Source organism: Cicer arietinum, chromosome 7 (assembly GCF_000331145.2).
Source record: "Cicer arietinum cultivar CDC Frontier isolate Library 1 chromosome 7, Cicar.CDCFrontier_v2.0, whole genome shotgun sequence".
NCBI lineage: Eukaryota > Viridiplantae > Streptophyta > Magnoliopsida > Fabales > Fabaceae > Cicer > Cicer arietinum.
The window spans coordinates 59,827,866-59,851,072 of record NC_021166.2 but is presented as its reverse complement, the minus strand read 5'-3'; the positions used below and the strand labels follow the sequence as shown (position 1 = coordinate 59,851,072).

Genomic DNA, 23,207 nt, shown 5'->3' with positions numbered 1-23,207 from the left:
CTGCTGATTCTGAACATTCTGCCATTTTTCAGGTATTTATTAAGTTCATCATCCTTTGCATCAATTCTTGACCACTAATGCTTAAATGGTTTTTCATTACACAGTGTATCCAAGGGTTGCCAAAGGGTGCACTTAGGAAAATCCAACTAACTGGCTCTGGGGGTGCTTTTAGGTATGTATATGACAAATTAGTTCAACAAGAGTATTGAAAGTTTACAAGATGAAGCTTATATGGAGCATGTTATTTATTATCTTGGTGTATTGAAGAATTTTTTATGTTTAAGTGTAAAATTTTGTTTTCTCAAATGTATTTGCATTTGTATATTTTTAAACAACTCAGTTTGTTTTCTCATATTCTGCTCTCAAATGTATCCGTCTGCAGAGCAGTTGCATTACATTTCTATTATAATTCAAGCTTATGATTTACAGGGTACAACTTGTGTTTAAATATTGTAGTCTAATTTACAAGATTACCCCTTAACCATAATGCAAGGGCTATCGCCCTACTTCAATTGTTCCATCGCTTAGGCTATATATAATTGACCTAAATTATCAATCATTCATGATAATTGACAGAGAATGGCCTGCTGAAAAGATGAAAGACATTAAAGTTGCTGATGCATTAAAGCATCCAATCTGGAGTTTGGGAAGAAAGATAACTGTAGATTCTGCTACCCTTTTCAATAAGGTTTGTTCATGCTATAATCAACTTTTTTTGATGAAAAATGTTTTCATTCAAATCTATCTAATGATATGTTCTTAGTTATATAAAATGTTTATTGTCTTTCTTGGCAGGGTTTAGAAGTAATTGAAGCACATTACTTGTTTGGAGCAGAATATGATGATATTGAAATTGTTATTCATCCACAATCTATCATACATTCATTGGTTGAAACACAGGTTTAACCCTTTACAATATAATGCAAATATACTCAAAATGTGTAGTCCTCTACATACAAATTGTAACACACTGAATTAAAAATTCTACAACTTGATGGCCTCAAAATGTGTAGTCCTTAAGTTAAAATTCAAATATAACAATAAATAATATAAAAGGAAATACAAATGAAGCAAAATAATCAGCATTGCTTTTATCTTTCTCTTATATGATTTTTGTTTTTTGCAGGATTCTTCTGTTATTGCACAGCTGGGGTTACCTGATATGCGTTTGCCACTCCTTTACACTCTGTCTTGGCCAGAAAGAGTCTATTGTTCTGAAATAACTTGGCCTCGCCTTGATCTCACCAAGTACAATTAATTTTCTCTGTTTGTATACACAACTTAATTAAGTGCTTATAACATAAATATTTTTCATATAAGTGCTCATTCATAAGCTTATTTATAAGGACTTATCATATACTTTTGTCAATTGTTCAACATATTGACACAGTTTATTACATCTAAATATATTCTTGTAAGACAATAGTTTATTAGGCTTATGTTATTGGACCTTTTATGTTTATGTTAGTAGTTTAGTCCGTTTATGTTTTACTATGTATTCTCTTTGTAATCCTTGAATTCACAAGATTTGGTATTCTATTGGAACCCTAGCTGTCTTTTGTTTTTTTCTCTTCCTTGTGATTCTCTATATTGTTAACCATTCTAATGATTCAGGTACGGTTCTCTAACATTTCAAGCTCCGGACACTAAGAAGTTTCCATCGGTGAATCTTTGCTATGCCGCTGGACGTGCCGGAGGCACCATGACAGGAGTTATTAGTGCTGCAAATGAGATAGCTGTAGAACTGTTTGTTGAAGAAAAGTAAGTATATGATAATCTTAGTTATTTTCCTTAGCATTTTGCATTGAGAAGTCTACTGCATTTTTTGTGTTTCAAATGGACAAGCTCACACTACTTTCATATAACCTATACTAAAACTTTATACCATATGGAATATAGTCATGGAAATTAAAATCCCATTGTGATGATAGTGAACTTTGTGAAGTTGGACAAGTTATCATTTGTCCTTAGCTATGTAGATGGAAAATGTTCAAGTCATGAAATAATCATCCAAAAATATAATTATGCAATTTCATTGTACTAAAGTATTACTATTACATGACTTTACATACAAAGGAATAGATTGTTTTGTTTGAATGCTCAAAATAGGAACTTATTTTCAAAATCTTTCAGAATATGCCAGTTGACTTGTGGATTCCTTTTATGTAAAGCTTCATAAAAGGGAAAAATGTATTTGTTTAATTAATAGAAGTCATAGCAATTTCATTATTTAATTTGTATCATTTGGTGAGGAAAAACTTATATTTAACCATTTCATAATAGAAGGCTTGATTAGTTTTCTTTGCTAGCTTGCTTACCTGCACTATTCAGGTTCTTCAAATAATAGATGTCTCTGTGTCAAGTTGAATCCTTTTTTTTTATAGGCATATCTTGATTGCTGTTAACATGTTATGTTAGTAGCTAGGATTTGATTTGAACCCAAGACCTCCTTTACAAACTCTTTCTTGCTCAACCAAGCTACGATTTGGGGACAAGGTGAATCCTCTTCTGATTGGCTATTTTTGTGTTGCCAGGATTAGCTATCTAGATATTTTCAAGGTTGTGGAGCTAACATGTCAGGAACATCAAAAAGAATTAGTAACATCTCCTTCACTTGAAGAAATTCTTCACTATGATCAGTGGGCAAGACAATATGCTGCTGGTTTGCAAAAAGCTTTAAGTTTTTGAATAACATGTAGCTGTGGTTAATTGTTGCCAACCACTAGTATATTTTGTTATGTATTTGTTGCTGTTCATAAATTGTATAAAATGTAAAGGGTAACAATATATATGTATTTAAAAGGGTAATAAAAGCATGCTATCATATTTTGAGATGATTATGTCATCCAATATGTAGTGCTTTCACTCCAAGCCATTTATAATTAATGTTATAAATTTCTCTTGATAAGAGTTGTACGAAATTGTTGGCAGAGGGAATTTAAACTAAGCTAAAGTCACATGCATATGCCTATTGTTAAATGTGACACCTTTACTTGAGAAAAATGTCTAGAATAAGTCACATGCAGAAATAGTTGAAAATATCTCGACATAATGCAGAAACTTATGAAAAAGGATGAACATAAAAAGTAATAGGATCATTATCCTCCACTACACATTTGGACAGTGGATTTGCTTATAAATAGGCTCTCAATTCCTCAAACCTTACTAGTGAGACCAAGCTATACAAGCTTCCATCAATAGCTCTCATAAACAGTTAATTTTTGTTCTTGTCTTTCTTATAATAAAATTCCCCTTTCAAAGTTATACTTTTTAGTTTTTACACTTTAGAGAGCAACTTAGAACATTATCAGCTGGGAGACTAAAAACAATTAAATAGAAAATTATTTTATATTTAATAAAGGAATAATAATCAAACAGCTAAAGTAAGGTAAAGGACAAGTAAAATAATGAACAATATTCATATAACCAATTCAAAACTGATAGATGCTAACCCCTGCATTTCCATGGCAGTCAAGCATTTGCAAGCACATCAACAGGTTTAAATTTTTCGTTTCTGAACCTCCACATTACATAAAATAATGAAGACGAGTATCAACCTTTGTAAACAAAACAGAAAATAAAATTTGATCATGGACAAAGTGGCTCACTCTAGGGCTGGCCCAAGGATAAGGCTACTAAAACCCTAGTTCTAAGCCTACCCACAAAAATTTCTTTGTCATCAGATTTTATAAACAAAAAGGCTACTATGCAGACACAAAGGATCCAATAAGATTAATCATTGCCCTCCAGAAGACGTAGCATTTGCAATACTTTGCAAGAATGAGGTCCTAGAATCAAGGTCAGTTGAAAAGCATCCTAATACAGCAATGGTAGCTGTACTGCTACCAAACTTCTCAATTCCTCTAGAAATCATGCATGTGTGACTTGCTTCTACAACTACTATTACATTTCCACCTAAAAGCGGCGAAACGGTTTCTGCTATCTGCTTTGTTAGCCTTTCTTGAACTTGAAGCTTGAAACAGTAAAAATGTACTATCGATTGTAAAAGTGATTTTCCGATCGGATTGAATCCTTCTGAAAGGAAGTATCCTATGTGAACAACACCGTGAAATGGAAGTATATGATGCTCGCATTGTGACCAAAACGGCAAGTTCAACTCCGAGTATATTTGTTTGTTGTTACTTATGTTTACCTCCCTGTTGGAATTCGAAGAATTTATCCGACCACAAAGGGAGCCATTCAGTTTTACATCCATGTCAATGCTTTGGAAGTTCAACAGCCATTTCACAAATCGATTAGGCGTCCCTGCTAGCTCTTTCCTAACCGAATCTTCTCCCAAAGATTTTAGAATTGAAGAGACTGCAGCAACCATAGCTGGATTGACCGGCCCGATTTTGGAGGAAACTTTTGTGGAAATAGCAGACAGAGATGGACACCAGCATTGTTCGGACGATCCTCGAAGATGAATTTTTTCCATATCAACACCTCTAGATTTAATAAGGAAAAAGAAATCGGCCCATACGTCTGCGCTTTTGTTTTCGAAGACACCAGAACCTGATGAAACGAGTATTTTCACCCATCCTTTCTGGTTTGATTCTAGAAAGATCGATTCTATGTCGGGAAAGTGAATGTGTGTACACTGAAGAATGACAGCAACACCTGCGGGCTTTATTCCCTGTTGCAGAGCTGAACACACCTCGTCTGCAAGACGCTGCGGCTCTTGAAGTCGTTTAGCAAATACTTCGGCCACACGCGAGAGTTTGCTTAAGCCGACAACTCTTTGGCCAGAAGGGACATAACCAACATGACATTTGACTTGGAAAGGTAGCAAGCAAGATTCACAGTAGGAATAAAGGTCGATGTCTCGGACAATCACGAGTCCGCCTGCACCACCAGCATGACCAATTTTATTATTTTCTAGGCCAGCTTCGGGAAATAAAGCACCTTCAACAATGTCCTTCACTTTTTGTCTATAACCTGAAAAAAGGATCAATTTCTTCAAGATTAGTAACAATACTGTGCAAGAAATTATGACAACTTTTTTTCATTTTACACAATTATAAATGGATATACTCATTGATCACACCAGTTAGTTTTAGAATAATCTATTTAAACGAATTAATGTCTATACTCTAATTACAGTTTTGAAATACATCAGAAATACTTTCTACACCAAGCAATAATCACTTAAATGTTATCCAATAAAAATCAGATTTTTTTCTCAATTTCAAATATTCAAACTTTCACGAAATGGTTGAAAGATTAATAAGTCGTACCTACATCCATCCCACCAGCATAAACAACTTCTTATCCAAATTCAGATATTGAACCAAACACAATTTTATTCCTTAATAAGGACTAGACAACAAAGATGAAAACAAAAAACAAAGCTACATTGAAGACAATATAATACAACTATTGAAAGAAATCTCTCCTTTTCAATAATTTAAACAAATAACTAAAATGCTAAGATGTTAATAGAACATATCTCATAAGAGAAACATCAACAAAACTACAATATTCAGATATCAAATTCATTCAGTGCAAATTTCAAACAATTGAAAAGCACAAGACCAATCAAAAACCATTAAGTGTCCAAAAAAGGAGGGAATAGAGAAAATGAAAAAAAAGACCTCTTGTTCCTTCACGTAGGGCTTTTGCAACACGAAGTGGTGTCTTTTTAAGACCTTCTCTATTAATATCTTCACCAAGACCTAACAACAGAACCTTCACAGCATCTTCAATAGCAACTGTTGTTGTATTTGCTTCATCTGCAATACTACTCACTCCATTTTCAACCTCACCATTGAAATGACCCTCATCAAAACAACCCATTGAACAATAATTAAAAAAAAAATTGATACCCCAAAAAATAGGAAAAATCAAAAGTGACCCAGATTTGAAAAAAGTATCAAACTTTACATCGAAACAACTAAAGGGCCTCAGAATCAAATGAAGGGTAGTTTTGAGAACAACACAAAAACATGTAAATCAGATATTAAAGAGACATATAGTAATTAAAAAAAGAGAATAAATCGAAAAGGGTGAGAAAAGATCTGGGTGGATTGAAAAAGAAGTGAATGATTCATGGGGTTAAGGTTGATTTTAGGAATGTGTGGATCCTGGTTTTTGAGATTTGGAATAGTAAAAGAGGACCCCACCAACAACACCATCAACAAGAAAGCAACAAATAACGTGGAATTGTTATAGATGGAGGAGTTGTGTAATGCAATGCAAAGAGAAGAAAATGATTATGGCGTTTGTGTTGTGTTGTGTTGTGTTGTCTGTGTGGATGATGTATTGTCGGCCATTATCACCAATTTTGCAACATTAATAATATTTGTGCACATCATTTTAATATTCGATTTTAGGAGATCTATTCAATTACTAGTCTTTTGAATCAATTTTTTTTTTTTGTTGAAATAAGTTTTTCTATATTAGATTGGGTAATTTATAATTTTACTCGTGTAATTTGTAGTATTTTTTATTTTTATTTTAGAAGAGACCACATTTTTAACTCCTATGTCATTATGTTGTCATAATGTTAATGTTAGGTATATTTAATTCTATATCACTTTATCTTTTATCTTTACATCTTGTATTTTTATTTTTTTATATTTTGTAAAATATAATAGTTCTTTATCTTTTATAAATACACAGTCTTTGTCAAAGTTACAACAAAAGTTATAACAACATTTAATCATTAAAATTTATTTTAAGAATTGTCGATATGTATTAAGTATAATATTCTTTTAAGAAAATATTTATTTAACTTAATAATAGGCTCTGAAAATATTTATCAAAGTTTGTTGTATTTTCATTTCATTCTTATTAAGATTGTATACTTAACTTCACAACGAATTCAATATTTGATTTCAATAGTTCATGACAATAATTATACGGTTGTTTGAAAGAGTTATGATGAAAAATATTAAAATACATCACTTATAAAAGATAAGTGACCAAAATGAATAAAAAATAAATTAAAAGATCAAAATGAAAATTAGATAAAATATAAATGACCAAAATTATAGTTAAGTCAAAATATAACTATTTCTTATTGATGATATAAATAAAGAATTTAATTTAAATATATAATTAATATAAAAAGTTTTTACATTGTCGATCAATCACAACTGTCAGATCATTAATGATGATTGACTTTTGTCATAACTACTTATAAAATTAACATATGTAAAACTTTTTAAACTGACATTGCATGAAAATTAAATGCATATATAAAATCATGCATATTTTTTATAAAAAAAAAAAACCACTTTAACTTTGAAAAAATCAATGACGAAATGACATTTTTTTGTCTATAGAATAGATTATATAATTACAACTAGAAACTCACAAACAACTGCGAGTTTTTGGGTTCGAAACTAGGGTATGATGTCCAACTTAACAATTTTTCTAATTGTTTGTTTGTTTGATTGATTGTTTTATATGATTGTTGTTCCTTTTTCATTGGTTCTTTTGTTTGGTTGTTTCAGTCTATTGACTCGTCTCTTTGGATGTTGCTCCTCTCAATTAGTTTCTCTCTTTAGTTAATATAAAATGTCTCTTATTCGATAAATTTTGTGATTATTACGATTAAAACCCCTTAATAATTACATGAGTTAAAAAGAAGTTGATTGTATTGTTGATAAGGTGGCTGCCCATAGTATTGTCATTATCAATTACGGATACCATGATCAACCATAGTTTGTATCAATCGAATTTATAATTTATAAAAAAAATTATGGAGTGTTATAAAATAATTGTTCAAGATTTTTCAAAATAATATTTGAGTATAATAAATAGATATTTTTGCAATAAAAAATACACCTAGGTAACAATTCTTAAGATCACGAGATTTCATTTTTATAATTAGTCTAAGACACCAAAAATCTCTCACATATTCAAGCATTAAAGTGATTGTTTATTAGTTATAAATCCAATCACCTTAATTTTAAAAACTCAATAACGCAAAGGCCAAATTTAATTCACGTTATTTTTCAAGCGATTAATTTGATGGCTAGTTCTATAAATCTATACTATAAATGTTTCAATCTTATTCCATCAAGAATAAGTCTCGAGGAAATACTTTTTAATCGATACTTACATTATAAACGTCCACACAAAGTAACAATAAATACTATACGTTAATGTTGAATTATAAACGAGAGAGAATAATAAATTTATTAAATTATCCTTATTGATTATTGAATTTTAATTATTATTAATGCAAATGAGAAGATAGTGAATTGAGAATACTGCATATAGTATTAAATTAAAATTTGAGATAATCATACATTTTAGAATAATTTTACACAAATGAGTTAATCGTTATGGGACAAAATGAGTAATTTTTAATGAATTAATACTAGATATTTGCTAATATATATGGAAAATTCAAATCAACGAGACTAATAAAATACACATAAATTGAGCGGGTGTACAATTCAATTAGGAGACAAATATCATGTAAAATATCTACTAATTAGATATTTATACAATGATATTTAGAGACAAACAAATGTGTTAGAAGAGTTTTAATAATTAAAGTTGGATGGTATAACTTAATAAAATATATAATTTTAATATATTTTTATTTTAATTAGATATTTATACAATGATATTTAGAGACAAACAAATGTGTTAGAAGAGTTTTAATAATTAAGGTTGGAGGGTATAACTTAATAAAATATATAATTTTAATATGTTTTGATTTCAAGTTATGTTAATGTCCTATCTGAATGATTAAATTTAATTCAATTCATTCATACTTTTTAAATAAGTAAAATCATTTCAATCATTAAAACATTGGTCGATGTTCGAGTCAATTTTTAAAACAAAGGTACTAAGTACTTACCCAAAATTAATATGTCTTTGAAATTCGAGTGTACTCAATTTTTCTTCATTATTCTGTTACGAGTGAAATTTGTGACTTTATCATATTATATATTAATATAATTAAATATAATAGTATAAATATTATATGTGTTTGAGTTTTTTATTGCAACCAAACCAATTTGTAACATTTTAAACTTTTATTGTGATGTTTTGTTTGAAATCAAGCAATTAACTCTCTCATGTGATATTACATATAAAATTTAATCAAACAATTAATTTTGTTGATATATCAAGTATGAGTAAGAGTCTCATACATGATGCCTTAAGATTTTAAGTGAAAATGAAGTGTTCAAACCACTTGTGTGATAGCTCTAGCTCAATGTGATGAATATGTGCAACAAGTTATAAACACAAATAATTTTGGTTTATTATATCCTAATTTTAAACACAACACTGACATGGGAATTAAGGCATAAATTGTAGGATTAGGAAACGTAGTAGAACAACCATTGGAAACATTACTTGTTCCATTGCAAGAAGCCTCATATGGCAGACCAGGAGCACTAGTTGAATTAATATATACACATTCACATCTAGTTTTTCAACTTAAGAGATCTATATGTTTCCTTCACCAGCCCAAATAAATACATAACTAAAGGATTGAAAGTGTCACTTAAGACTTAACCATTTAAGTACAGTGGAAGAGCAAAGTTTTTTAAAGGGGTGAGGGTGAGGCAGAGACATTACAGGAAATGGTTAGAGAATTTTGGAACACATGAAGATGTTGCAACTCATTAAATGGAACAAAACCTCCACTTTTCGAGGCAAAACTACAAGCAATATCACAAGATGTTTCTTCTTATAGAAAGTTAACTAATTCGCCAACAATATCATACAATGATAAGCATAGTGATGAGATTGATCAGAATGTTAAATTGAAAAATTAAAATGACAATGATTCAACTATAAACAAGCTGAAGCTTAATATAGAGTGAACAATGAAGGAGTTGAGACAAACAAGAGAAACAAAAGCTATTTTGAAATTGTTCAGTTAAGTAGAACGCCATATCTAGATATGGACATCATTTGAAATCAACTTCTAGTCTCTGATTCATAACCAATTTATTGCTAATATTGGTGTCCTTTTATTGCTGCCATATTTTCAACTAAAACACTCGTTGGTAAGTGAATTTCCAAAAAGTATATGGATACTCTCAATAGTCACTTGCACATACTCCACCCGAGCATTCTAATCAGGTGTGTTTCAACACAAATAAACGATGGACAATGTCCCTGCTTCTACATACACAAATCATCAAGCCGAAACAAAATGGGATTATCACTTCTAATCAATTGAATCCTTCTTGCAAACTGATTTTCTACCATAGTAATAAAGTCTACCACTATTCCCATTAACTCAAATCTGTTTTTTAAATAATACAACTCAAGTGCATCTAGTATTGTCATCAACCATTACCAAAAAGAACTTATAAGCACGAATTGAAGGTAAGAATTAAGGTACCTGAACACCTGAATAGACTAAATGAAAATAACTAATGGCCCTGTTACCACTCAATAAAAATGTCAATCTACAAACCAAATATTAATTAACAACAACAATAGAAAAGTATTTGTGAAACATCTCTAACTTTCTAAAAAAGCCATGTCCAAACCTATAATGTCAAAGGACAAACATTGAAACATTAAAAGAACTACTATCACTTCAAGTCGCATTTTTGGAAATAGGGAAAATATCATATTTTCCATATCCCTAATGATAAAAGCTATGTTGGAGGCTAACTGAACCAATCCTCTATTGCGAGAGGTTCTAAATCACACAATAATCATCAGAAAAAATGGCACTGCATTGTTTGCCTCAATACAATATCAAGGATGAATACCAACTTTAGGATTAGGAAAATATACAACTTCTCAACTTGGTAACCTCACGACAAGGAATTTGATTTCATGACATGATTTTGAATGCCCTCCTCAAGTCATTACATAATAGGGTCAGTAGCCCCAAAATCAATGATCCAAGGGGTAGACACAACAAAACACTAAAACAATCATTAACAACTAGATAAGAACTCAAACAAGTATAAACAATTAAATAAGAGCTAGAATAATTATCAAGTATCCCATATGAACCAATTGCAATGTGAAATTTGTTGATATCTTTTTCCAAGATATCCATCATTTGTTTGCACTATTCATGAATAAAATCACTTAACACCGCCTATTGTTTTGTATTATCATATTTTCTCTCTCCATCTTTAGGTACAAAAATCACATTAGATTTCATCTTGAAAGCAACAAAAAATCACATTAGTAATGTGTTATGTTTTTTTTTATAGAAATCGAACTATTTAGTGCTCCAATTGCCCTTTCTTTTAGCAAATGGTTTCTTACCATCAATAAGGAAACCAAGGATTCAAATTTCTCCCTCCATTTTGTGTATCATGCTCATTCAATGTTGAGAAAAACTATTAAAGGCATATGAATAAAAATTCAAATTCATATTGCAAGTCATATTTTGGATCAAAAATTCATCTCGTGATTAAATTTAGGATCATACCATCATATTATCCCAACTCATATGAACAAATAATTAATATTATAAGTTACATTTTGAGTCAAGAATTCATCTAGTGATTAAAATTCAGGTCATCTGAACATATCTTGAATAAAAGACTCAAACTGCAAGTTATATATTGGGTCAATAATATATTTTGTGCATTTAGTGTAACATCCACGCATTTTTTATTTTTCTATTTTTTACCTTATTAGGAGTAGAGATAATTTCTTGGTGCTAGTTACTATTGTATTGAATTATTTTAATTTTTGGTAATAATATTAATAATAATAAAAGCATGAATTAGGAAACGTTAAAAACAAATTATGTTAAACTAATGAATGAATAATTAAGACTTTCATGAGCTTAGGTTGAAATATCACGTTCCCCACTTCTTCTACCGATAGAAAAGAAAAAACAAAACCGACCCCTTCGATACACTCTGCGATATAGAAATAAAAAATAAAAATAAAAGGAAAAAATGGTTTAGGAGAGAAAAAGGAAGAAATTCAAGAACTAAAGGAGTTAGTGATTCATCCCCTCAAGTAAGAATTATTTATGATCATATTAACTTTATATAACCATTTTATTGGTAGTAGAACAAAACCCCTTATTGATATTTTGAAAAAATAAAATAAAATAGAATAAAATTGATCGATCAATATGTCTCTCTGATTATATCTTTATTTTTTTATCTTAATCAACTATTAGGAATATAGGTACTATATTTGTGTTATGATGTTTAGATAAAGTAGTAAATGGGTTAAACGGATCAATTGTTACACAGTAAAGGGAATGAAAGTTCTTAATATCATATATTATTAGGAACTCTACTATCTCATTATTATTGTAATAATGGTCACACTAGTAATATGATATGTTGTTATAATTGTGGAAAATAAATGTTATATGATACATTGTTATAATTGTTGTGCTTGACATGTTGTGGTTATTCAAGGTGATTACTTTGTGTTTAAACTAGGTTGGTTTAGGACAAAGTTGAATGATTTTGGACGCTCTGGTTGAGTGATTTATATTGTTATTAACAAAAGTGTCTACATTCATGCATTCCTAGTTGTGTGGTGCGTCTATAATTGGTTGGAGCCCACAGATCTTTGTCGGGATTTTGAGTTAGTGGTGTTACTTGGAAGGACCCACGAAGCCCTTGCGGGGGAGGTGATATTCTGGAAACATGCATTGACATATAGTTTAACAAATAAGATTTGTGCATTTTGGTGGAATTGTATCTTTGGTGTGTTGTGATTTTTAACTCTTAAATAAAGTATATGATTTATTTATATTTTTGGCTATAACAATTATATATGCATATTTATTTGTCATGTGTTTGCTATTTGGAGATGACTCTTACATTTGACAGGGCGTCACATATAATGTTACTTGAGCGAGTAATGTCGCATACCAACCTAGTAGGAGAAATGAGAAGAAGTACAATAGCAAGTAGTTGGAGGCTCCAAGATACTTTTGTACTGGTATGAGACTTGTTGGGAGAGTTTTCCACAAGCGTCCAAGTTATGACCAACTAGGATTTATTTTTGGGTAGTAAAACGTCAAGAGTTTTGACGTTAGGAGTTTATTTTATTTTACGTATTAAATTTACTTTTGTAATTGTAAATACTCTGACTCATTATTTTTGAAATAGAATTGAAAAAGTTATTAACTGGTTTTAAAGTAATGAGTATTTAAGATAATCATAAATAAATAAAAAACGAATCGGTATCTTTACGTCTAGAATTTCGTTAGTTAATGTCTCAAAAAAGCGGGATGTTACATTTATGGTCATCTAATCATACTATCTCAATTTCATATGAATAAAAAATCCATATTACAAGACACATTTACAATCAAGAATTCATCTCAAAATTAAATTTAGGATCATCCAATCATATTATCTCAATTTCATATGAATAAAATATTCATATTACAAACAACATTTATGGTCAAAAGTCCATCTTGTAATTAAATTTAAGATCATCAGATTATTTTATCTCAATTTCATATGAATAAAAAATTCATATTGCAAAACATATTTTGGAACAAAAATTCATATTGCAAAACATATTTTGGAACAAAAATTCATCTCGTGATTAAAATCCGAGTCATCCAAACATTATATACCAATTTCATATGAATAAATAATTCATAATGCAAGCATATATTGGGTCCATAATCCATCTCGTGATTAAATTTAGGAATATCTAATCATATTTTTTCAATTTCATATGAACAAAAAAAATTCATATTTCAAGCCATATTTTGGGTCCAGATCTATCTCGTAATTAAATTTTGAGTCAAGATCCATTTCGTAATTAAATTTTGAGTCATTCAAATAAATAATCCCAATTTTATATGAATAAAAATTCATATTGTAAGCCATATTTAGGGTCAAGAATTTATCTCGTAATTAAATTTAGCGTATTATCCCAACTCATATGAACAAATAATTAATATTGCAAACCACTTCATACAATTTTGTGATATTTATCTCTAATTTATCTATATTTGTATTTTTGATATTTTTTTCATTCATTTTGGATACTAAAAAAAAGGATATTATAATAAATTAATCAAATATAAATTTTATTTGCATATTCTTAAGTATAATTCTTAATTTAATTAATCATAATTTTATTAAATTTATAATTTTTTTCAAAGTTTATTATAATTACAAAAGGTAAATGTTATGTTAAGAAAGACACGAAAAACAGATAAAGAAATACAAATAAGGTTTTTCCCTTTATATAATCTCTAGTTTAATTTAATTAATTTGAATTATTCAACAATGAAATGAAATGTGAAGACTGAATCATCCCTTTGGTTACAGAGAGGATTTGAATTGACGGTGCCGCAATTGAAGAATTTGAAACGCGATTCCTCCAATCTTTAATGGCTTCTTCGCACGGATGCTGCCCTCACCATCACCGCAATCACTGCCCACACTGTCCCCTCCGCCGTCATTGTCACCACTGCCCCCTCCACTTCTCCCCTTCTCTCATTCCTCAAACTCAAACTCAATCTCATAATCAAAATCAAAACCAACCACAACATGCTCAGTAGGGTTATTTCTTTCTTTCATTCTTCTCTTCTTTTTCCTTTTATAATAACACTAGGGTTCTTTCTTTCTTTCTTTCTTTCATTCTTCTTTTTCTTTTTCTTTGTTTTAATCTTATTGAAACAAATTGAAGTTCCACATATATGGTTTTTTATTCCCCCAAAAAATACTAGAGAATATTGAAAGTAGATTTTATTTTCCACTCTGAATTAAGGGAGATTATGGAGGCTATTCAATCCTGGTTATCACATTGATTTATTTGAATTTATCTATACTTGTGAGATGAACTTATTGAAACCGTTTATAACATGCTCCACAAAATAGCTTATGAAAATAGTTAAACTTTATTTTATCTTTTGTTATAGAAATAACTTATAGCCTCTTTAAATTGACTTATTTGAATTTATCTACTTGGTATAAATAAACACTTACGAAAGTGATTGAGAAAACTCATGGAACCAACTTATGACATCTCCACAAACTGTTTTAACTTTTAAGCTTATTTCTATAAGCTCTCTAGAATAGCTTACGAAAATAGTTTATAGGTTATATGAAAACAATTTGATTTGATTTTATGTTTGTTATAGAAGTAGCTTATACATAAAGAGTTAAATATTGTGTGTTTATTCTATAAGAGTTAAATATTGTCTCTAACTATATATCTCATATTGTTGGATCTGTTGCAATCTGTATATTATACTTCCTTGTTATAATTAGAAATATTTGAAACGGATTGAGTCATAGATTTTAGTAACTCTAATTCCTCTATCCTCCTTCTTTATCCTATATGAAAGTAATCTATCTTATGACGCCTTTGGATGACATCAGAATTTCACAAGAGCTGGAGCATATTGTGCTAGATGGCGATGAAGAGGATGATGAACCAGTTTTCGTTCTAACCGATGAATGGAGAGAGTTCTTTGCGAAATCTGAAGCTAAAAGGAAACTAGGTAACTCTTTTCATGTGCTTAATGATTCTGCGAGTATGTTTATTGAATTTTGATTCTCAACTGAACTTTCTGTTGAAAATTTGATCATGTCATCTACTGTTTTGTTATCTGGATTCATCAAATCCGCTTTTAAGTCACATTCAATTTACAATCAGAAGATCGAATCAGGTCCACAAAATCAGTGTGATATATCTGAGGTTGAATTATCCAGATAAGAAGATTAGGAACAAAGCAATTATCAATCAATTATCAGTTATGTTGCTACTTTTAATAATCTTTTTTTTACATATCATACAGAGAAGCAGGCCAAGAAGGGGAAAAAGTAAAAACAGAAAGGAATGTATGTTAAGATATTTTATTTGGGTGATCAAGAGGTTGTTCAAGACGACGATCGTGCTTTCTAGAATGTTAAGTTTTCCAAGCTTGATGTGGTTTGCTTTGTATCTCAACAAGGAATCTTGTTGCACTTTTTTAAAAGGATGGTGAATTACTTACCAATATCTGTAATTTTGTAGTTCACCTTTTGTTTATAAAATTGTATTATGTTATCAATTTTATAGACTAACGACTTTTTAAAGTAATTATCCTTGTGTTTTCTGGTAAAGAGTTACTAGAGAAAAGAAAAGGCTGAATAAAATAGCACTTGCAAAGTGTATATATATCCTTAATCTTATGTTTGACAAAGGCATTGAAAAGTTCTAGAGAATTTGAAAAGGCAAAGTATATATATATATCCTTAATCTTGTGTTTGGAAAAGGCAAAGTGTATATATGTCCATTATCTTCTGCCATTTTCTTTGCAAAAATAATGAGAACTCGTACAAGTTACCTTGCAATTCATTGGCATTTGTAAAGGTTGTTGGAGGTGAATTGTGCAAAAAGTATTATGATTGGCATTGTAGTCCAAAATATGGTATCATTCTTTGTAATCCATCAATGTTCTAACCTAGAAATTTACAGATGACTAGAGAATAAGTCTTGTGACACGGTTTCCTTTGGGTGCGGTTGTGTTTGGCACATAATTTAACATTCTCAAGAAAATAGTTATAAGTTTATATATATATATAATTTGATGGTAATATCCATTTCCACTTCTCCACTTGAGAATAAATCCTTTGAAATTATGGAGAAATATAATTTTGACAAAGGGAATTATGGAATTTATGGGAAGTTCTCTATTTTGAGAACCTTTATATTTGGAATAACTTTTTTTCAACCCTATAACAAATATGGATATATTTATTTTAAATCTATGTATTTTTGAGAATGTGATTTCTAGATGTGAAACAAACGTCTATGTGCATTTTATGGCGTTGGTAGCACTGTCAATCAAATTTCAAAGTTCAAATTCTCTTTTAAAAAATTTCATTCTATAACCCTTAATATTAACCTCCTTAGTGAAATGATTTTTAAAGTTCTGGCCTATTATTTTATTATTTTTATAGATTCATGGATTCAATGTTTTGTTAAACTAAAATTATTTTTTTGAAAAATTTTCGAAATTTATTTTTCTTGAAAAAATATAAAAAAAAAATCTAAAACTTTATTTTTCTCAAAAAAATATTTAAATTATTTTTTCTCAAATTTTTTTGTTGAGAAAAATCAAAAATTATTTTTCTCGAATAAAAAAGCTAAATAAAATGTATAAATCATTTTTTATTGAAAAAAAATTGAAACTTTTATTTTAGAATATTTTTTTTTTGAAAAAAAATCAAAAGATAAATTTGAAAAAGTGGACTCATAGACTTTACTAAACTCACAAACTATAAAAAAATGTGTCCCTTCAAGATGTAGGTTGAGCTAATAATTAGTAGACTTATGAAATTGACACTTATAAGTAGATAAGTAGAGCATAACAATACTTCAAAAGCCTTTCAAAAATGGATATGAGTGGGTGGAAATAGTTAATTGTTAGTATTTTGCTGAAGGTAATGATCAAATCCAACTTCCTTATCACTTTAGTATCTGACTTTCTAACTTTAACAACTAAATCAGTCTTATATCTCTTAAGAAAAAAGAAATTTATTTATATAATTGAAATATATGAATGTTTTTTACAAATTCCAAACTACACCATTTTTATTTTAGGTTTTATTTTTAAAAGTTATAATTTAGTCTCTTATTTTAATAACATTATGAATAATTGGTCTTTTTTGTTAAGCCTAAAGAGTTTGTGCATATCTAATGGAAATATAATGTGGTTATTAACATAAAGGTCTAATTCCATATTTATTCTTTTACGTTTATTTTAAGTTTTACTTTATTCTTCTACGACTTAAGATGAATTATCTATATGAATGATTTACTGTAGATTAATATTTAAAAATTATTTGAAAATTGAATGGAGATAAGAGTTGTTTAATGCAAGTAAAAATTTATGCCTCAAAATTAAACTCATTAAATTGACATTAATCAAATTAGTATCTCAATCATAAAAATAGAAATTATTATAAATTAATATTTTTGATAAATTTCACCGACCATAATTAAATTAAAGGTTTAAAAGATTTGTAAACACGGAACCATAAGTTATATGTTGTAATAATCCACTGAATCAAGGGTCCGAGAAGAAAGAAGCTAAGTATTCTTAGATGTGATGCCGTGGAGAATAGAATAGCATAAAATGTGTTCACAAATGTATGGGCGTTATTACTAAAATAAATTATATATATATATATATATATATATATATATAATTATTTTATACTGATATTTAATTATAATTTGTCATTATATTGAAGAAATTTATAATTTTTATCTATAAAATTAATACTTGTGATTAATTATCAATATAAAGTAATTTTGCACTAAACGTACATAATTAATTTTTTTTTTAACGACAGGATCCTATTATTTGGTTAGTATCATAATAGAGCTATGAAGTTTGGAGACGTAATACTTGCATGAACACGATAAGATACAGTTACCAATATGTTGATATATAAATGACATAATCATTTATGCGGTATTTTAACTTAATTTCATATAAGTTTTTATTTTTATTTTTTTTATTTAGTCCTTTATTTTAATTTTATTATAAAAATTTAAAAATATAAAGAATGAAAATATGAGTTTATTTGAAGATTTGAGTTATAAATTTGATAAAATTTGCATTATATTGAATATGATAAATTAATTTTATGAGTTTTGTTTGAAAATTTTTGTAAAAAAATGATAACATTGTTAACATTTTAAAACATAAAAGATCAATATATTTACTTAAAATTAAATAAATGACCAAATCGGCAAAAAAAAATAAATGACTGAAGTGTTATCTGAAATTAAGTTAATGGACTGCATGAGCAATTATGTTTATATAAATTTTTGAAATTTAAGATACAATAAGGTTTGAATATGTTAGTAAAAAATTTATTAAAAAAATTAGGTTTAATTGCAGTTTTCGTTCTTCTATTATTACCAATTCACTTAAATGATCTTTTATTTTAAAAGTCGACAGTTTTAATTTCTCTATCAAATTTTTGAACTAAAAAAAAAACATATTTAACATATTTTTAATTACGTGATATACAATTTTATTATATAGAACCATCTAGATATATTAATTATCCATATATCATTAATTAAATTAAAAATATGAAAAAAAATTGAAGTTGAAAGTTAACTTTTTACTGCATTATATTTAAATTTCATGACTGTTAATCATCTTATATTATCCTATCATATGTTATATTATTTAAAACATCTTATGACATATTTTTTGGTTAAAAAATTAGAATTAGAAGCTAAAACTGTCGACTTTAAAATAGAGAAACTAATTTCATGAATCAGTAAAAATAAAATGACTAAAATTATAATTAAGTTTAAAAAAATTATAAAAATACAAAATACTTATAAAAAAAATGTATTGATCATTTTTTATAAATATATAATTATAATGTATCATCAAAAACATAATTAAAACAAATTATCTGTAGTTCTGTTTTAAAGTAACCTTTTTTCTCTTATGCTTATTCTCTTCTAACGTTAACTTGTATGGGTTGTTAACATAATTTTGAATGTAAGAGGATCTTCTTCCAATTAATGTAAAATGCAGCTTTATAGGTAGTTGCTTGATACCAATCTTCAACTTCATTTTGAACTTTTACCAAAAAATGTTTATATGAAAGGGGTAAAAAATTCCCTCTTAAATGTATGTCTCTCTATTAATATTTCAAAAATAAAGTATTTACATATATCCGTGAAATATTCTAAAATATCACATAAATGAATTTTTAGAGCCATAAGGTTTTGCATGATTTTGTGGTAGCTGGTGGTTGGTGGGTTAAGGGTGATAAGACATTGTCAAACATGTCCTTTTAAATATGGACCATTCAATATTTAAATCATTTTAAATAAATTCCACGAAACAATAAAAAGTATTGTGTATAATGGTATTGTGTGAAATTAATTTAATTATTAAAATTAAAATTTTGATTTAATAATTTTTTATTGACTTTTAAAATTTTATGTGTATGTGTGTTTTTAATTTTTTTTATTGATTTCAAAATAAAAATAAAGAATATTTTAATCTATAATTAATTTAGTTATAGTATTTTTATTTGTCTTTAAATGAAGCTTATCTTTTTTTTTTTATATAAAAAAATTGAGAGCTGATTGTACACATTTTGTTTGTTTGTTTGTATCTTATATGTTGTTGTTTTCATTATGGTAAATTAATTAAACAATTGTTATGAACAATTTTTTTTATTTAGAAACAAGAGTTTTTGTAAGTTGAGTGCTAGAGGTTCACCATGATCTCATAAGACCTCAAGACTTGAACAACTTTTACATATGTTTATTCTTTATATATTAATTACTAATGAAGTTTTTCCATCGATTATGAAATTTAAATTTAGAGTCTATTTGTTATAGATTTTTAATAAAATAGTAAATTAGATATTTATAATTTAAAAATTATCTTTTAAATTATTTAAAAAAATGAAAAACTATTTTATGTTTATTTGTTGTAGTAAAACTTACTTTTTTTAATAAAAAATTATTTATTTAGAAACTATTTAAAACAACTTACTAAATAATATATTTTTTTAAACAACCAAAGGTAGTTGTTAATTTTTTATTTTTTGTTAGAAAGACAGTAAAACTCGAGACATCTTTATCACTCTAATTTCTATGTTCCTCTCTCAAACCATCTTATGACTTCGACCTATAAGTAGAAGTAGAAATTGATCAGATCAGACCAGACCAGACTTTGAAATGTCTTAGACTGACCTACGATTAATTTTTTAGGCATGAGTCTATAGTCTATCACGGCCTTAATTTTTAAGTGTTTCTCGAATTTAATGAAATCGCCACCAAAGTTTATTTAAAATAGGAAAAACATCGGGAAACCCTTAAAAAATAGAAAAATGGTATTTGAAACCAAATTTTGAGTTTGCCAGTCGATTATGCGTAGTGAAAAGTATTAGTACCTTACGACATCCGTTAAAATACAGTTTACCTATAATTAATTGTGCAAAATTAATGTTAACTTATATAAATTTATTTCTCATTTTTTAAATGCAAATATATATATTTTTTTAAAAATAATCTAGAGATAAAATTGTATTAAAAACATAAGGTAAAAAAAAAGTTTTTGTTATTATGTTTGACAAGAATGTGATTTTACTTCTACGTATCTCCCGGTGCGATGAATATATTAAAGTTACGTAGTTCTTGAATAGAAAATGCAGATGTGTTGATTGCTTTTAAAATAGTGTGTTTTGTTGTTGATAAAAAAAAATTTGTTTTGACAAAAAAAAAAAGAGTGTTTGATTTGAATAATTATTTTTGAAATGCAAGTGTTAAAACTAACAAGTTGTACAACTAGTGTCTCAAAAACTCAAGGAGTAAAAAAATATCTCATCCAATTAATTCGTTTAAGAATATTTTATTATTTTCGGTTTTAAAATTGAGTTTTAAAACCACCAAGTGGTACAATTTGTATCTTAGCAACTCAAATATTAAGAAGATGTCACATCTAATTAATCAAATTAAAAATTGATTTGAGATTAATTTATGGTTTAAATATGTTTTTGATCCCTTTAAATATATAAGTTTTTAATTTTAGTCTTTGTAAAATTTTTTGTTTGGATTTAATCTATGTAATATTAGAAAAATTTATTTTTGTTCCCTTTAAATATATAAGTTTTTAATTTTAGTCTCTGTAAAATTTTTTGTTTGGATTTAATCCATGTAATATTAGAGAAACTTATTTTTGGTGCTTAACGTCAAGTGAATGTTACAAAAACATTAATTGACAAAGGGAAACATGGACCAAATGTTTAAATATATTTTTTTGTCCTTGTAAATATAACAATTTTCAGTTTTAGTCCCTGAAAAATATTTGTTTCGATTTCATCCCTACAATATTCAAATACTTTATTTTTGGTCCTTAACATCAAATGAATGTTACAAAAACGTGAGCTGACAAATAGAGGAAAACGTGAAATACAAATTTAAATAATTATTCTAAACAAATTTAACCGAAACAATATTTAAATAAAAATAAAATAATTATACAAATTATTCTAATATTTAAATTAATATTCTCATTGGAGTGCTATAATTGGTCTATGTTTTCCTCTATTTGTTGGCTCACATTCTTGTAACGCCCACTTGATGTTATAGACAAAAAATAAAGTTTTTGGATATTGCAGGGATGAAATCGAACCAAATTTTTTTGCAAAGACTAAAACTATAAACTGTTATATTTACAGGGATCAAAAACATATTTAAACCTTAATTTATTTATAAAAATGAGTTTTAGAATTGTCAAGTTGTACAACTTGTATCCTAATAAATCATAAATAAAAGAATGACACATTTAGTTAACCTTTAATAAAATATATAATTTTTTTTAAAGATTCAATATTTGTTAAAAACTAATTAAATTTAATATACAAAAAAATTGACTTATTTTTTTTTTTTATTTTTAAAAATGGAAGCTAAAAGCATAAAGCTACATAAAAAGTTAAAGTCCAAAAAAACTAATAGGAGCTAAAAATAAATAAAGCAGAAGAAAAAAAAAAAAAGATTTAGAGGGGGAAGGAGAAGAGCAAGAGGGAGCGTGGGGACCGAGATGAATGGGAAGAAATCAAGAAGTTGAGTACGAGATTAAAAAGTGTGGTCTGCGCTCCAGTGATGACCACGAAGTCGTCGAAGCTTTAAATTTTTAATTTTATCTTTTCTATCTTCTTCTTCGTGATTTATGTTGTTTGTTTATGCTCCTACTAATATTAAATTTATTTACCAACAAAGTTTTTTATATTCTCATTCTTAACTCTTTTTATATCAGACAATTAATTTATATAACAAATGATTTACATTTGTATAACAAATTATTATACCATAAAGAGGAGGAAAAGAAAATACCTTATTTCTTCCTCTTTGTTGTTTTTACTACATGTTTTCTTCTCCTCCTAGGTGTTTTTCTTAGGTCTTTTAAAAAATAGTCTCATCTCTTTATTGATTTTTGTTCTCAGTTTATTGACTAAAGTGGTGAATCTTTGTGTTCATTAATTAAATTAAGTTATACATTTTATACTGTTTTGTAGTAAATATTAAACAACCTTAGATAGTTAGAAAAAGAATGACTTATATATTCCTCTTTTTTACAATTAGTAAAAATAATAATTTTATTAAGTTAAAAAGAATAAATTAATAAAAATAATAAAATTAGTAAAAATAATAATCTTATTAAGTTAAAAAGAAAAAAAGAAAAAAAAAATCAAAGTCTGTTTGTAACAACAATGCAAACAAGATACAAGAATGCACTCTATTGAACAGGAGCATGAAAAACATGTAGTACACAACTC

General features: G+C 27.8%; 3 protein-coding genes across 3 annotated transcripts in view; 2 read left to right on the top strand and 1 right to left on the bottom strand.

Moving 5' to 3' along the window:
* Positions 1-2,834, top strand: part of LOC101490762 (1-deoxy-D-xylulose-5-phosphate reductoisomerase, chloroplastic-like) — an 8,838-nt gene extending 6,004 nt beyond the window's left edge. Inside the window, exons 7-13 of the mRNA XM_073370994.1 lie at positions 6-32; positions 105-172; positions 577-688; positions 796-900; positions 1,127-1,248; positions 1,615-1,761; positions 2,535-2,834. Of these exons, the coding sequence (XP_073227095.1) occupies positions 6-32; positions 105-172; positions 577-688; positions 796-900; positions 1,127-1,248; positions 1,615-1,761; positions 2,535-2,688 (735 nt within the window). The 3' untranslated portion in view covers positions 2,689-2,834. The remainder of the gene's footprint in view (positions 1-5; positions 33-104; positions 173-576; positions 689-795; positions 901-1,126; positions 1,249-1,614; positions 1,762-2,534) is intronic.
* Positions 2,835-3,384: 550 nt separating this feature from the next.
* Positions 3,385-6,285, bottom strand: LOC101491091 (GTP cyclohydrolase 1-like). The gene is made up of 2 exons (XM_004510189.4): positions 5,595-6,285; positions 3,385-4,938 (listed from the first exon to the last, which is right to left on the bottom strand). Exons 1-2 carry the CDS (start codon positions 5,794-5,796, stop codon positions 3,737-3,739), a joined length of 1,404 nt encoding a protein of 467 aa, XP_004510246.1. The 5' UTR covers positions 5,797-6,285; the 3' UTR covers positions 3,385-3,736.
* Positions 6,286-14,157: 7,872 nt separating this feature from the next.
* On the top strand, positions 14,158-15,975 carry LOC101491406 (uncharacterized). Its single transcript, XM_004510190.4, has 3 exons — positions 14,158-14,445; positions 15,273-15,394; positions 15,692-15,975. Exons 1-3 carry the CDS (start codon positions 14,279-14,281, stop codon positions 15,718-15,720), a joined length of 318 nt encoding a protein of 105 aa, XP_004510247.1. The 5' UTR covers positions 14,158-14,278; the 3' UTR covers positions 15,721-15,975.
* The last annotated feature ends 7,232 nt before the right edge of the window (positions 15,976-23,207 follow it).

Excerpts from the sequence above, each read along its gene's own strand:
- LOC101491091 (XM_004510189.4), bottom strand. The coding sequence starts at position 5,796 with ATGGGTTGTTTTGATGAGGGTCATTTCAATGGTGAGGTTGAAAATGGA. Across the intron at positions 4,939-5,594 it reads CCTACGTGAAGGAACAAGAG|GTTATAGACAAAAAGTGAAG; the intron begins GTCTTTTTTTTC and ends TCCTTTTTTCAG.
- LOC101491406 (XM_004510190.4), top strand. The coding sequence starts at position 14,279 with ATGGCTTCTTCGCACGGATGCTGCCCTCACCATCACCGCAATCACTGC. Across the intron at positions 14,446-15,272 it reads AACCAACCACAACATGCTCA|AATTTCACAAGAGCTGGAGC; the intron begins GTAGGGTTATTT and ends GGATGACATCAG. Across the intron at positions 15,395-15,691 it reads TGAAGCTAAAAGGAAACTAG|AGAAGCAGGCCAAGAAGGGG; the intron begins GTAACTCTTTTC and ends CATATCATACAG.